The following is a 15,324-nucleotide window of genomic DNA, read 5'->3' as shown; positions in this document are numbered from 1 at the left end:
ATGATCCCCATGTGTGAGTGTTAGCATAAAGCTGAACTTTATTTATTTTTAATCAGAGGGACTTTAAATAGTGGCTTGTGTGTGCTGACTCATACCTAATATGAATTGAATGTGATTGATTCATTGTGAACGTCGAGGGTGTGCAAACTTATGCAACCACATCAGTTGTTTATTTTTACTTCCCCTTTTCCAAAACACCCACCCCATCAATCTGTACAGTTCATATTATGTTATTTCTTAATGATTTACTGTATTTCAGTCATTTTGTTTAATGTCACATGCCTCTACAGAACATCTCGTGTAATGATGTGTTTGGGCTTGTGTGACAGTAAGGTGCATTCTGAGTCACAAAGCTGACACCATTCCAGCTCTGATTCACAGTTGTGAATCATTGTGAGCAAGAAATTCGATGACCGTGGCATTTTCCGCTATGTTTGCAGGTAAAGATGGTAGACATGCTCATCCTTACTTTGTAGAGACTCTCCTCAGGGATCTGCTCTCTGACGGGAGTATAGTCTTGTTGTAGGTCTAATACAAATCCAAGCAGACCGCATTCCGTCTTGTTGCCCACCTGCTTTGCCAGACCTCCCTCCACATCCGGTGGCTGATAAAGGATGATCCGAAGAGAGGTAAATACATTTAAAAATAAATAAATAAATAAATAAATCAGTATACGACTCACTAGGATCTTGGAGGTGTAGGCACTGTTGACTGAAATAGCATGGACTAACAGATCCAATGTCCGCGGGTTGATCTGTCCAGGATCTGGGATCAAGCGGTGGTGCACGTCACCTAGGCGACGACAAACATCTTAATAACAAGAAATGCATGCCGAAAGATGACCGTAATATATCTCGTGGATGTTGATGAAAGAAATAGCCAGCTGGTTCTTTGGGGAAGTTGCTCATGCTGAGATCTCAACACACAAAATGCCATTTGATTTGCATTCCAATATTGCGCCCCCTTGTGTCCAGACAGAAGATCAATTTGTCTATACATACCTATAAAAGCCTGCACCACAGTCATTCGGTTGGTGGTGAGCGTGCCTGTCTTGTCCGAGCAGATAGCTGTGGCATTACCCATCGTCTCACATGCGTCCAGGTGGCGTACGAGGTTGTTGTCCTTCATCATTTTCTACACAATAGGTAAAGAGTGAGGTCATTAATCACTTGCTATAATGAGCTAGTAGATGGATTTACTGGACCAAAACAAGAGAAACATCAGACATTTGTTCCGTAAATGTCCATTTGGGATGCAGCCTACCTTGACAGAGTACGCCAGAGAGATGGTGACAGCGAGAGGTAACCCTTCTGGGACCGCCACCACCAACACAGTGACTCCGATAATGAAAAACTTGACAAAGTATTGGATGTAGACCGGAGTGCACTCCGTCACCCAGGCTTGACCTGCAAGATGCAACGTCATGTTCAACTTGCATAGTTGAGGTCAACATGATGGTTGTGTGCTAAGATGCACGCACGCAGACCTTCAACAACAAAGGTGTCGATGACAAAGTAGAGCACCAGAATGAGGACAGTGATTGCGGACATCACCAAACCTATGAAAGAATTAGGCCTTGTTAATCAGCGTTGAAAGTTTTTCCTCCATTGTAACTTTTTCATATCTGACTGTATAGTTTCGGGCTTTAGCATACAGACTTGAAAGTAGTCCATACCTGCTTTTCCAATTTGAACGGCAAGTTTGGTAAGCTTGCCCTGCAAGACGCTCTTCTCCTTTTTGGGTACATTGGTCTTCTTCTTCTCTCTGTCCTCTACTTCTCCTCCCTCGGCGCTCTTTAGGGGTTGCATCTCCATGGCGACACCCCCATCCTGCTTCTTGGCTAGATCAGACGCACAAAACCAAAAATACAGTACCTTGTTTTAGCAACAAAAATGTGTCCAAATCACAAAATAGGTTCTCACCTTTGTTCTGGTTGTTCTCCACTGCGCCGTCGGGTTGTTTCCCTGCGGAAAGCAGACGGTCAAGAATGTAGGAAAAAAGATTTGCATTTATGTGCTGTCATCAACAGTTGCAACAATGAACACACTTTCAACCCACACGGAAAGAATATGGAAAGGGAAGAGCGACAAAGACACACAGTCTTTGACGGATCATTGACATTGTCACGCCACTTTGCACTGGGGGTTGTGTTTACTTGCTAAAGGGAGCAAAAAGAGGGCAGGACGAACGACCGTGTGCTCACATACCATTGGTGACCGTGCTGTAACTTGCATCTGTGGAGATGAGCAACTGAGTATTGTCCTCTGTTTGGGGGCATTGTGCGAGGAGAGGGGGGGGAGAAGGGTTGGAGGACACATGAGAGAATTTGGCAAAAATCAAAAGAAAAAGTGGGGAGGATTTGTTTGCAAATGAGATTCCATTGAAAAACAAAAGACGCACGCGTAAAACATGGACGATAAATCTGGATGAAAAGCGCACGCACTTCATGGGGAGGGGGTGGATCAACAATTCATGACATGACGTTGACTAAATAATACATTAGCTCCAGTAAATGACTGCTTGAATGGTTGAGGTTGCAAAGATTGCTGCCACATGTGCACTCTGCAACATCACTTATGCTAGAATTAAAACGCATATAATTGTGAATTAAAAAAAAAAAAAAAAAAATGAAACCAACCGCTGCCGTTGGCCTCTTCATTCCAGGTTGCCACTTATCATTTCTCAATGTAACGATGCAGATAATGTCTGGAATCGTGCACTCACGCAGGCACGACCAGCGCTACGGCGTAACGATATTATCATTAAGTGCTTCTGGAAGTATGCGAAGGCTCTGCTCAGACCGCGGGCTCAAACAAATTTGAGCGCAAGACTAATGCTTCGCATCTTGACCAAGCAACACTCTTTCCAGAGTGTCTCTGGCTCCCTCCGCTCTCCGCTGCTCTTTCAATAATTGATTCAATCTGCAGCCTCTCTCTCGGATTAGGGGGAGGCAAGCATGCAGGGGGGAGACAGTGAAAGAGGGCAAGAGTGGTGGTAAACAAGTAGGTAAGAGCAAGTAAGAGTCATAGAGGAGTGACAACGGGCAAAGAGGGAAAGAGGGAGTGGAGAGGATGTAGGCTGAATTATCCATGAGGTTAAACTGCCGTGCTTCCTGTGGATACTCTTATCTCAAATCGGTCAGTCACACACACACACATGCACACACACACAGGTGAAAGTATTCCTTCTGTGTGATCGTTTGTTTTTTTCGCTCATTACCATTTACCTTTTTTTTCTTTCCCATCTTCCTCCACGTCACCAGCCCCCAGCAGAGTGAAGATGATGCCCGTTTGCGAGTTGACACCGACGGCCGTCACCAGCATGCGGCCTGAGCCTTCCATCACATGTGTACCTACGTGTCCAAAGATATTTGATTTGAGTAACTTCCAATGACCAAAATGTACCAATGATAGTCACAATGACAACCAACCTGAGAGCAACATGGGGTCCTTGTCCACAGACTTGCGTACATGGTCCGACTCTCCTGTTAGGGAGCTCTCGTCTATCTTCAGATCATTACCTTGAACTAAAATACCATCGGCTGGCAGCAGGTCCCCTGAAAACACGCGTTTTGTTATTTTGAAGAAAGATTTCGTTTGATGACATCATTACAGGAAATGAACGATGCTCACTTGACACGGTACGTATTCTGTGGTTGCCGAGCCGCTTACCATATTTGACCTGGGCCATGTCCCCCACCACCATGTCAGCCACAGGAATCTGGATGACATTTCCTTTCCGTACCACGGTGAACTTTTGTTCCTGCTCGATTCGACTCTGTAGACCCCGGAATTGCTTCTCTTTGGACCAGTCGTTGAAGGCCGTCACCAGGACGACACACGCCACAGACAGTAGAATGGCCGCACCCTCGATCCAATTAGCCTCCCCCTCGCCTTCATCCTCCGCTCCTGCCGACACGTTGCCGCACGCTGGACAGACGGAAACACACACATGGCTCAAAGCGGAGATTTGAGTGGTATGATGCGTTTGACCGAAACGACACATCCCCTTCACATTATGCATGGCTGGAAATGCTAATGATGATGTCATTCCGGCCGTCATTAGAGAATCATTATGGCTTTTGTATGCCTCGTCACTTACACTCTGAATCCTCTCCGGGAGGCTGGTAAAAAGAAAGGGCGAGGGAGATGATTGCAGCAATCTCCAAAATGATGAGCGTGACATCTTGCAGGGCCTCCCACACCAGCTCAAGGAAAGTCTTGGGCTTCTTTGGGGGGATAAAGTTTTGGCCAAAGGTCTGACCACGACGCTCCAAGTCGGCTGGATCCCCGCTGAGACCTGACAGAAGGGGAAGGCAAGGTAAGTTAGGCATAAGCAGACGAGGGCAAACACATGTATGTTTCTTTTTTTATCAAATCCTGATGACATGGGTAGTAATTGAGACACACACAAAACCAGAAGCACCATCTCAATCGGGCACTTTGAACCCAGCGTGCTGCCAGGGCCCTAGCTGATCATTTTTGGCGCCCAACGTCCACGTCAATATCTTTTAAACTCAATGCAAGAGGTCCTAGAAAGGCATTCTGGCGGACCGGCGGCAATTTCTATATTACGCTCCCAGAACACCTGTCATGTTTGTGTCAGAAACTAGACAAACCTTTTGACCAACTGAAACCAAGTCAAAGTTGTGGCGCAGGTGGTGTAACACCATTTTAGGGAATTTGATCCAGGCACAGGAAGACAGGGAAAACAAGTGCGGTGGATGTCATCGTGTTTCATTCATTCAGTGTGTCTCGAAGCATCTGAATCGTTATAGGAATCTGTTCATTGATTGCATTATTGACTGGTTGTCACACACACTGTCTCTGAGTGCACTTTTTACATCATATACAAGTAGAGACCTTGCTCTTCCTTATGAACGTACTTTGCGCATGCCGATCTCCAGCGAGGGAGTCCGTTATGATCCGCCAAGTAAACTGGACACCTCACCTGCGCTGAATTAAAATGGAACGACAGGCGCCGCTTTGAGTGGCTGGGAATCAAGTTTTCACTCCCACAACGGCGCAAACACCTGTTTCAAACTGGGCACGTCTATGAAAATACTAAATGAAATAAAAATAAAAATAAGACATTCGTACTTATAGAACCATACTATCACCAAACCCAAGCAAAACATTTTTCAATTTAAAAATCGTTGAAATCAACGCCATGGTTTTTTTTCTTCCGCCAAAATTTGAAGTTGTTCTGCTCACCCTCCTCTCCCTTTCAAGCTCCCATCTAAGTGAGTCAGTTTCCATGGTGATCAGTATATCAAGTCCCGGGCTTCCTGTCTCAAACAGGTTTCTGCCTGGCAACAGGTGATGTCATTCCTCCAATGTGCAAATGTTTGGATTTTTCTTTGGGTTTGTGTAATCCATTTTTTTTTGTTTTTGACTGGCTGTTGAGGAAGGAGAACAGCAATGCGCCTGCAGTGGTTGGCTCGAAGCACTGACGTTCTTTTGCGTACGTGTGCTGTTTGCAGATATCGCGCACTTGCTGCAGCGACTGTTGCTCGTGGCCTTGAACAAATGTGCGACGATATGACACCCAACAGAGTTCAGGCCAAGGCGACGTACATAGTCAGGGAGGGAGGGGGCGGGGACAGGTGATGCTGACTAATGGTCGCATAGCCCTTTTCTCTTCAATGTAGTCCATCCTCTTTTCTCTCCATCTCTCTACGTCTCATCCCTCCCTCTGCACTCATCCTCCCTGGTTGGCTCCCTTCTTTTTCCTCCCTCTCTCTATCTCCCCTTGATGTGTCCTTGACAATGCGGCAAGCTGTTCTAGCTTTCTCTCTTCTCTCCCCCATCACGCACGCACGCACGCACACATACGTGCACACGCACACACACACCCACACACACTTCTTTCTCTCCATGTTTTTTCCATAATTGCTCCTCATCCTCCTCGTGCTCTCTTGAATGTGGATGTAATGGTCTCATACTGCAGCGCTGGGTGTCCATATCAGAGTATGTGGCTTTGCATGTGTGTGCGTGTGTATGCTGTACTCTTTTGTATCATATTACAGATGATGTTTTGAATCATGTATATATGCAGGGATACATTCACCATGGCGGTTGCATCCTCTGCAATTTGACGATTCATTATAACTGGAAAACACAAGCTCACAATTTGTCTCTGTGATCGCCGCGCTTGAGATGATTATAGCTACTTCGCTCGGTGGGATGAGGCCAAACGAAGTTTGTGTCAGCAATGATGCATGTAGCAATAGACATATGATTGCCTCCGGAAGTAGAGGATGTCCCACAAGTCAGTTCACTTCAGGTATCATTCGGACCGACATGACATCAGCGTCTGACAGTTTAGGCTTTGCAGTTTTTGTAAGCATATCCGATCCTTGCCCACGGCTTGCCAGTCGACACTGAAGCAGCACTGCAAAAACTGCATCCTTGCAAAAAAAAAATGCCCAAAATGCAGTTCAGCACTAATTTAAGAAACTTTATATCTATCCATGGCATTTTTTGATGAAACCTTACCCAACTTCAGGTTGATGAAAAGCTTCGAGTGTAAGATTATGCTGCTTATTTGTCTAAATGTGCACTGCGGTTGGCTCAAAGTCAGATGGGATCGGCTCCAACTCACCCATGACCCCAATGCAGTAAAGAAAATGGACGGATGGACGGATTTATGCTTTGGCTGCTTTGTCACATCAGAGGACAAGTGTGTTGAGGGCAACAAACATCTCTGTGTATAAAGTGGACAACAGTTGAAAAGTGTGTGTGTGTGCGAGAGAGAAAGTATTGAGTTACAGTAAGTTACTCTAAGTCTCTGTTGATGATTGGATACTACAACCTAGTCAAACCAGCTCTGAATACACTCCACAGTCACATAAAGACAAATACACTACCCAGACACAACATGATGACCACTACAAGATCTTTATCAAATATATTGCCCTGACACGCTCACTTTTGAATGACACTGTTAGAGAAGGATTAATTTACGATCATGGTTGTGGATGGCAGTGGAGCACAATTGCACTGCACCATACTGCTAATATTTTGCTTGCCTCAATTAGCTACATGACTCAAGAGTCAAAATATTGGACGCAGCTCTCAACATGACGCATTGAAGTACACTTTGACTCCCTTACAAACTACAACCACAGCAATGGACAAACATATATAGAGATAAATCCGTCACTGTCAATCAAAACCAAACATTATTGGCGGTATAATAATTTGGTAGATATAAAAAGTCCACACACAGTTTTTGTGATTTAAAAAATAAGAGCAAGAAAAATCTTTTCCAACCATCAATGTGACCTAAAAATATTAACAAAATGAATTAACACTTTTCAAATGCGGAAGTAAAAAAAATCAAGTGAGATCTTATGGTTGCACAAGTCTGCACGCCCTCTTACTTCGTAACTGGGGATGTGGTTGTGTTCGGAATGAGCCAAATTTGAAATTTGTATTGTCATTTTTAGGAAAACCCCAATAAATGCAAAACGTATCATCAGAACACACCAATATTATGTCTCCGATACTTTGAACTTCTCGTATGACAGCAACAAGCAACTACGAGATGAACATTTACGACATGGCACATAAGACAAAGTAAATGAGCCATACTTTGTCTCTATTTTATTGTAAGCCATAAAACAACATTTCAACTATCGAACAAATGGGTCACTGAGCTGCATACCGCGAAAAGACGTTGCTGACCTCAAACTACCACACTCCTGTAAGAAAAAGTGTGTAAATGCATTCGAAAAGAGCTGCAACAAAACACACATACACACACACGAACACACTCACACATATACAGACACACTATAATACTCAACCCAAAACTGCTGCAAATAATCTGTGAATATTCTGGCATTTTTGTCAAAAATAATGGATCAATTTAGAACGCCAACAGACAAGTTAGTCACAATCAAAATAAAGATGAACTACAAGCCTGAAAGTGCATTTTCCCACAATAATATCCTCCAACAATGGCAGATGTGAAACCCAAGCGCCAGCACTACTTCCTTGCACTCTCACTCATCCATTTATTGATTTGGTCGATCAGCTTTCCATTAGTAAAATCCCTTCATCCATTCATCAGTCAATGCACCTGGCATGTCCTTTAGGCACCAAACTCGGTTAAAGCCGCTTTCTCTAGTCTGGATTACACTCTGTCAGTGTAATGAGGAGGTTTGACGATCTATTTCTATTTATTTACCCAAACCTGACTTTTCACACTTCTTTCAATGAATTGACATCAACAATAATTCAGAAGGGTTGTCCCAAGGTGTTGTCATATTTTGAATCAAATAGGTTGACATCCACCACGCACGTCCGCATAGCACCGAATCTGTTTGCCCTCACCTCGATCAAATCTACCAAAATCGAATTATTCCACCTGCGCCAGCACTTAGACCTGCTTTTAGCGAGTCTATAATCAAGAATTTTTTATTTGTTGACAAAATAAGTCATTAAAACAACGCAAGGCCTTTGCATAATGCAGCTATAAATGCTCATTAAATCTTGACTTGTAGCACCTTAGAGGCATTAGATTTGCTGAGCTGCTTCATGCATGAAACCATCCAGCATGTCCACAAACATTCATCCATTCATGTCGCCATGCCATCTGTGAGCTTGGCTCTCCATATCATTCCTGACTCGAAGAACAACCATATTTGGTCCATGCCTACTCACCATCAGTAGTGTTGGACTTGAGTCTCTGGCAGAGCCCGTCTGTGTCTCCATAGCTATCCTGGATCTTCTGCAGGGCCTCGCCCCCTCTCAGCTCCATCAGCTCTCTCAGCTCCTTCAACGTGACCCCAAAGTCTCCGCCTCCACGGCTCACGTCTTCCCTTCCTCCTCCTCCCCGAGTGGCTTTGGGGTAAAACTCCACTGCGCTGTTAGCCATTTCGCCCATTGTCGCCGTTGTTGACATGACACGAGGTTGATTTGTGTTGTGTTCGTCTTTCCCCACCTCCTTCCTTGTCTGTCCTCAGCTCAGTGACCCGCTGGTGCAATCGCTGACAGCTTGTTCATGTGTTCAACAGGGCGTCTCGCTCCTTCCTTGATTTCTTATTCAAAACTCTATAATGCATACGCCTCAATTGCCTTTTGTTGAATAAAGGGGCGCTGATTACGTTGTTTTTCCTCCTCAGTGTCTCAGCCTGGCCTTCCGCTGTTCCTTCACTTCTCCATCACTGGAGGAGGAGGGTGAGGGGGGTGAAGAACAGTGTGCAGGAGCACTTGAGAAGCGCGGCGGTATCTGAAAGAATCCAGCTTTCTTCGCCTTTGTCTCTCCTGTCTCCCTCCTTGCGGGTTCACAGCCAGTCCATGGACGGGCGGGCCGGCTGACGCATATGCAGGTGGGGGCAAAGGTGGTGACTGACGGGTGGAGAGCGCGGCCAAGAGCCAAAGAAAGATGATAAATCAAAGAGAGGAAGTGGGTGCAGATGTGAGGTAGGTAGACGCTACTGCCGCTCCACAGAGACCTACGAGACGAGAAGAATCAAACATGGCCATGAGTGCTCGCAATTATAGTTCTGGAGACGTTTTAAGCATCTATGTCACAAGACACCTCATTTTCTTTCACGAACTACTTAAGTGGGCTGCATTTGGTACCTCAAAGGTACTTTACTGTTTTTACCTTTTGAATTATATTGCTAGAGAACAAGAATATTACATCATCTTTAGGTATATTTGTTACCTTTTTTATTTCAGATCAATACCAGTAAGAATATTTACTCTTCAGTACTCACCGATACCAAGTACAGATACCATAAATCCTTTTGATACAATTTTAATGAACACAATGATGAATAATTGTGAACAAATAAACTTCTGTCTTTCTGACGCAAATGATGGTTCACAAATGTGTTAAACGGTCGCAGTGTAGCACCACCTACTGGCAAGGAGGACTTACTCCACGTCAGACTTCCCCCACCCATTAAGTATCGGTGGCTGGTATCGGCATCCTTCATGCCTTGAAAAAGGGGCCAGTGTTGTTCCAATACCTGGTATCGGTACTTGCACATCTCTAATAGTCATTAAAATACTGAGAAAATGAAAACATAATACATATGATGGGCTGGAAGACATAACTATTGTCTGGTGGCTCTTAGTGCTGAGCTAGCATACATTTGGTTTAAGAGCTCGCTGCTGCACCTCATAACAACTCTGAGCAGAGCACTCAAGAGTGAAGCAAAGCAGTGAAGCTTCACAATCAACTGTTCTTCCATGGAGCACTGATTAGACACATTTAAATTCGTAAATGAAATATGTACTTGAAAATGTGGACGTCTTACACAATATGTCCATCCCACATGAGCAATCAGAACCCACTCACTCAATTATTTGAAAAAAAGCCTGTCAAATACATAAAATTAGGACTCTTGGATGTCACTTATTTTCAGACAGACACCGGAACGAGTACTCACCGATACCGATAACAAGTAACCGATACTATTCGTACTTTTGATACGTAACAATTTAATTAAGTTAATATGATGTTAAAGCAGGTGACCTGTGTTTTATTATTCATTAACTGTGAACTCATGGATAGCGCATCTGCCTCACAATCAGAAGATTCAGGTTTGAACCCCCATTGGAACATCTTTGTGTGGAGTTTGCAAATTCAGCTTGATTTCAGAGTAATCGTCCCGATAATGCTGCTTAAAGGAGCACCTGTACCTCAGGGTGTGTCCAAAAGAAGAACGCCAGTGATGCAAGCTCCTTTCGTCAAACGCATTCTACATAATTTCCTAATTGCGGAATTCGTGTTCATGTTTCAGACCATCTCGGGAGATGATTTAATTAAAATAAATCTGACATAAACAGTGTTTTCATGCAAGCCGGGAGCTCGTGTTGCTCCCACTATCACGAAGCGTGCTTCATCCCACATGGGCAATTAGTGAGGCTGTGTACTGTGCCGAATTCTGTCAGCATCACACATGTCACACACAGACTATTCTGATGAGGCTATTTTACATCAGGGGAAGCAAGAAAGCTCATAATGAAGTCTTTGTCTCCTCCCTCCTTTCCACTCCTCATCTTCACTGGGCTCTGTCATGCATCCCCCCCCCCCCCCACCCTCCTGTTCTTTCCCTACCCTACCATGCCGCCATACTGACGGAGTGTGTTAGCTTATGACTGAGTCACCCTGCTGCCTTCCTTCAAGTTTCCTCTCTTACGGGACCTTCTCCTCCAAATGCACATGTGCGCGTGCAAATCCGTGCGCTAGATGGCTTACTCATTTCGTCATTTGAAATCCTCCTTTCTCCTCCTGCGACTGTCTCCCCAGCTATGCGCTTCCTGCCATTGCAATCATTTATTTACTCAGCCTGTCACACGCTTTCTTCCCAGCCTGGTCTCTTACTCACTGATTCTGTCTGATTTTATAAAGCTCACGCAAGAACGAGGCTCCTGCCGCAGCTATCCTCAACGGCATTTTTCTTCTGGGCTCATTCGGAGCTGTGACGTGTGCAATTGCACATGTGCAGCAGATGTGCACCGAGGAGTCGGAAAACATGCACAATATCATTGTTCGGTCTTCATTGTCAAATAAGCAAGGCACGCACAGCCCATGTCACTTATGCAACTGTATGCATCACAGATATACACACTCATGCCCGGAGACATCACTCTCATTACACATATGTGTCTTTGAGCGCAGCCCTTTCTAAATAAGAGAGCGTGACAAGCAGAAAGAGAGAGAGAGAGAGAGAGAGAGAGAGAGAGAGAGAGAGAGAGAGAGAGAGAGAGAGAGAGAGAGAGAGAGAGAGAGAGAGAGAGAGAGAGAGGTCTTCCATGCAGGGCTGAGACGTGTTTGAACATGAAAACAGGCACACAAAAGGTCATGCAGTTCTTCTCCACGTCACTTCCTGTCACGGGCTTTTATTTTGAGGGCACTCGTTGAAATATTTCCGGATATTCAACATAGGAATATTTTTTTACTTTTGTAGTTTTGTTTGGCACTAATTTGTTCTTGTTATACCGGATCATAGTGAGGTGTGTCATCACTGGCGGAGCTAGGGTGGGGGCACAGGCTATATTTATTTATATTTATTTTACATATACTGTATATATGTTTATTTCGTTTTTTTTTGATGATATTCTATTCATAAGTCTAAGAAGTGCAGTCCACATGTTTCATGAATCATGAAAAGTTAAAGTGATAAATTCGCTGAGTTTTTTGCATGCATTCATTTGTTGTGATCCAATTTATTATGTCGTTTTTGTTTGGTAAAATCTTGTGCAGTTGTCAGTGTTTATTAAATTAAAGGGACCGTGTAGAGAATTCTTTTGCCATCCAGTCATGAACTAATGCAATACAATGACCTAAATCGGATGCATGCGCACTACAGGTTACTACCACCCATTTCCTCAGCGAAAGTGCAAATCTGATATTATTTATTGCAATGCAGAATAATATAGTATATAACTTGTGTTTGTTAAAAAAAAATACATAGAACCATGAAAAAAAGAATGACGTAGTGCAATATTGACAAAAAATGCAATCAGATTATTTTTCAAAATCATTCATCCCTATGCAGCCGTAACATAGTTGACCGCTGAGAGAGAGGAATTGTCCTCCTGGGATTTAATTCCAGGCCAGTAGGCCCACGTATGCTCTATGACAGTGTGTATGCGCCAGACGGGTTAATCCAGGCTACGCGCACGCACATGCACACATGCACACACGCACACAAACACACACGCATATGAGCATTCATGAAAAAACTAATATGGGTACGTGCTTTGTTTCTTGATACTCTTAGCTGTCATTCTTAGCTTCATAGATAATCAAATGAACTGAAAGCTATCTGTGTACCTTGTGATACTGTATGATATGCGTACATAAGGGGTCACACGTACTTTGGTTGAACCAGTTGCCCAATCAGGCTTCGACACAGTGGCGGCATTACGGAGACGAGTCGCACTTTGAAGCAACTTGGCTTTGATTGACACCAAAATACATGCAGTCATAAAATTTGTAGATTAGACAGACAGATAGACAGTATCCCATGTCCCTCCCACGTGAGCCCCTGTTCACCTCCACACATAGCCGCACACACAAGCACACGTACTTGCTAATGCTCTGGTTCACTGTTCTCTTGTGTGCAGCACGGGTCCAATTCAAACACAAAATGACCTTTGCTGGTCACCTTCAGACGTGCCTGAGCATCATCCGGCTCCTCATCATCATTCTGTTGCTGCCTTTCATCACGGCAACAATATCAAGCGTTTACTGTGCCCACTCGCCTCCTTCAAATTCAACGACATGGGTTCAAGGTGCGCCACTAACCTGTGCCCACCTCACGGCAAGGTTACCCACACTACACATTACACGGTGGCTCTGGCCGACAACCCGCTGCAGGTGCGACGCGCCGCGGAAAAAAACGATTTGAAGGAAGGAAGGACGGGAGAGGACTGCCGGTGCTCACTGTGCAGCGCAGAGGCCCGTGCAAATATAGAGTGCTCGCGCTCGGCGACAATGCTGGACTGCAGCCCTTCGCCCACCTTCCGTGGACGGATGGACATGCAACGGCGTGCAGCTCGGCAACCGCGCGCACACTCGCATAATGTTACAGCGCTGTTTACCGGGGTATTACGGTATCCCCGACTGTATGGCTATTATAGTAGCTCCGCAAGGCCCGCGATGACACACCAGGCCCGAACGCCGTTTAAAAATGTCTTTTAGAGGGCGGAAAACCCACGCGTGCTCTTCCACCATCACACCAAGAGACACGCGTGGGGTAAATGGGAGTCACGCACCCATGCACGCGAGCACGCACGCACGCCAACGCGCACGGACTCGCCACTCACCGTGCAGGCCGAGCTCAAGGACATCAGCATCAGTGGGCGGGCGAGCGAACGGGCGCAGAGCCACAATCCCCAGTTAATCTTGCGTGAGCGTGGAGCGGAGAATGTCCCGGCCCGGATGAGAGAGGATGCACAGGAGGGCGGGAGGAAGATGGGTTGTAGTGGCGGAGGTGGCGGTGGTGGTGGTGGAAGAGGAGGAGGACCGCGAGTGGGCTGCTGCAGCCCTACAGTCCGATGGAGGAGCAGGGATGAGACAAGCACGGTGCTGATGAATATTCCACTCCGCGCTGTCACCTGACCGTGAGTCGGTCGAGTTCTGCAGCTGACGGAGGGAGAGAGAAAGAGAGGGAGGGAGGGAGAGAGAGAAGGAGAGAGAGAAAGGGAGAGCGATTCACCGGGTTTACCTCTATTGCGGAGGGGGTGGGGAGGGACGGGGTGCAGTATTTGCCGGTGCTTACCGCTGGTGATGCTGCTGATGCGGCTGTTGTTGCTGGTGGTAGTAGCGATTAAAACGACGGGGCCCAATGCGGTGAAGTAAAGAAAAGAAAAGAAGTAAAGAAAGGGCGCGCTGACAGGAGATGCTCCTGCGACATCTCTGGAGGAGGAGCCCGCGCGCGCACCGGAGCCTGCTCGCAGCATCCACCGGCGGAGGAGGAGGAGGAGGGGGGAGGGGGAAGAGGGGTGCCTACGTCACCCCCTCCCTCCGCATACACTCACCTGCGTGGTGACGATAGCGGACACACCGCAGCACAGTGAAGGGTATTGCCGGTTATACAGCCATCTCAATTTAAATCAATTTCAAATGAAATCAAAAATCCACACCCACAACAAAGCGCCAGCTCCTCAAATCATTATCCATGACTAAGTGTATTCACATATAACAACAGTTTTTAAATCCCATTCTGAAAGGAAAAGAGATTCAATACAAACAATAGAATTGAAAGCATTTATCATGATTGAGGTTAGATTGTTAGGTTGACATGTATACTGACAATAAGCAGCATTTCGCTGTTATGGTGCACACAATTGGAATACAGAAGTGAAGTCAGCTGCAGCTGTGGATGTTTTGGATTTCCAATTAAAAATGGTTTTTCTTTCTTGTGGTTTTGATGAAGCCCTTTTAAAGCTAACACATTATAGTGTCTTCATATAGTGAGTTGATTTTTAGGGTTAGCAAATTTAACAAACATAACCACTCTAGCTGTCTTCGCCACTGGAGGGAGTCCTGCTACCCACAGATTTATATTATGTACATTTTGTTTAAAAGGGACATGTAACAAAAATTGACCTTTCAATGTCCCAAGTTGAATGTCTGGAGTGTGAATTAAAGTCTTACTTAACTTGCACCAAATTGAGCTTCTTGCTTGTTAATAGCAGTTCTGACTTTTCTCCCTCTGCTCAGTACAACCAAAGTAGGGGCCTGGGGCACTGTCCATGGTACTGGAAGTTCGCACACACGAGTGCTGAAAAACAAAGAATCATGACTCCTTCCATGCATTACGCTGCCCCACCCCCACTTCCGCCACAAACA

The 15,324-nt window shown here is 45.3% G+C and overlaps 1 protein-coding gene across 6 annotated transcripts in view; it reads right to left on the bottom strand.

Moving 5' to 3' along the window:
• atp2b3b (ATPase plasma membrane Ca2+ transporting 3b) overlaps positions 1-15,324 on the bottom strand; it is a 33,251-nt gene extending 17,927 nt beyond the window's left edge. For 3 of the 6 annotated variants that reach the window (XM_088370065.1, XM_088370068.1, XM_088370071.1), the window contains exons 1-15: positions 14,252-15,324; positions 13,797-14,115; positions 8,670-9,463; positions 4,102-4,299; positions 3,672-3,929; positions 3,431-3,556; positions 3,227-3,352; positions 2,208-2,264; positions 1,923-1,964; positions 1,676-1,840; positions 1,487-1,558; positions 1,264-1,406; positions 1,002-1,134; positions 683-792; positions 470-604 (exon numbers count right to left, since the gene is read on the bottom strand). In XM_088370065.1, coding sequence (XP_088226191.1) covers positions 470-604; positions 683-792; positions 1,002-1,134; positions 1,264-1,406; positions 1,487-1,558; positions 1,676-1,840; positions 1,923-1,964; positions 2,208-2,264; positions 3,227-3,352; positions 3,431-3,556; positions 3,672-3,929; positions 4,102-4,299; positions 8,670-8,910 — 1,806 coding nt within the window. In that variant the 5' untranslated portion in view covers positions 8,911-9,463; positions 13,797-14,115; positions 14,252-15,324. The remainder of the gene's footprint in view (positions 1-469; positions 605-682; positions 793-1,001; positions 1,135-1,263; positions 1,407-1,486; positions 1,559-1,675; positions 1,841-1,922; positions 1,965-2,207; positions 2,265-3,226; positions 3,353-3,430; positions 3,557-3,671; positions 3,930-4,101; positions 4,300-8,669; positions 9,464-13,796; positions 14,116-14,251) is intronic. The other 3 variants (XM_088370067.1, XM_088370069.1, XM_088370066.1) reach the window with 2 other exon arrangements.

Source organism: Syngnathus floridae, chromosome 2 (assembly GCF_059516105.1).
Source record: "Syngnathus floridae isolate MCC-2025c chromosome 2, RoL_Sflo_1.0, whole genome shotgun sequence".
Classification (NCBI taxonomy): Eukaryota; Metazoa; Chordata; class Actinopteri; order Syngnathiformes; family Syngnathidae; genus Syngnathus; species Syngnathus floridae.
The sequence above is the reverse complement of the archived record's forward strand: the minus strand, read 5'-3'. Positions and strand labels throughout refer to the sequence as shown.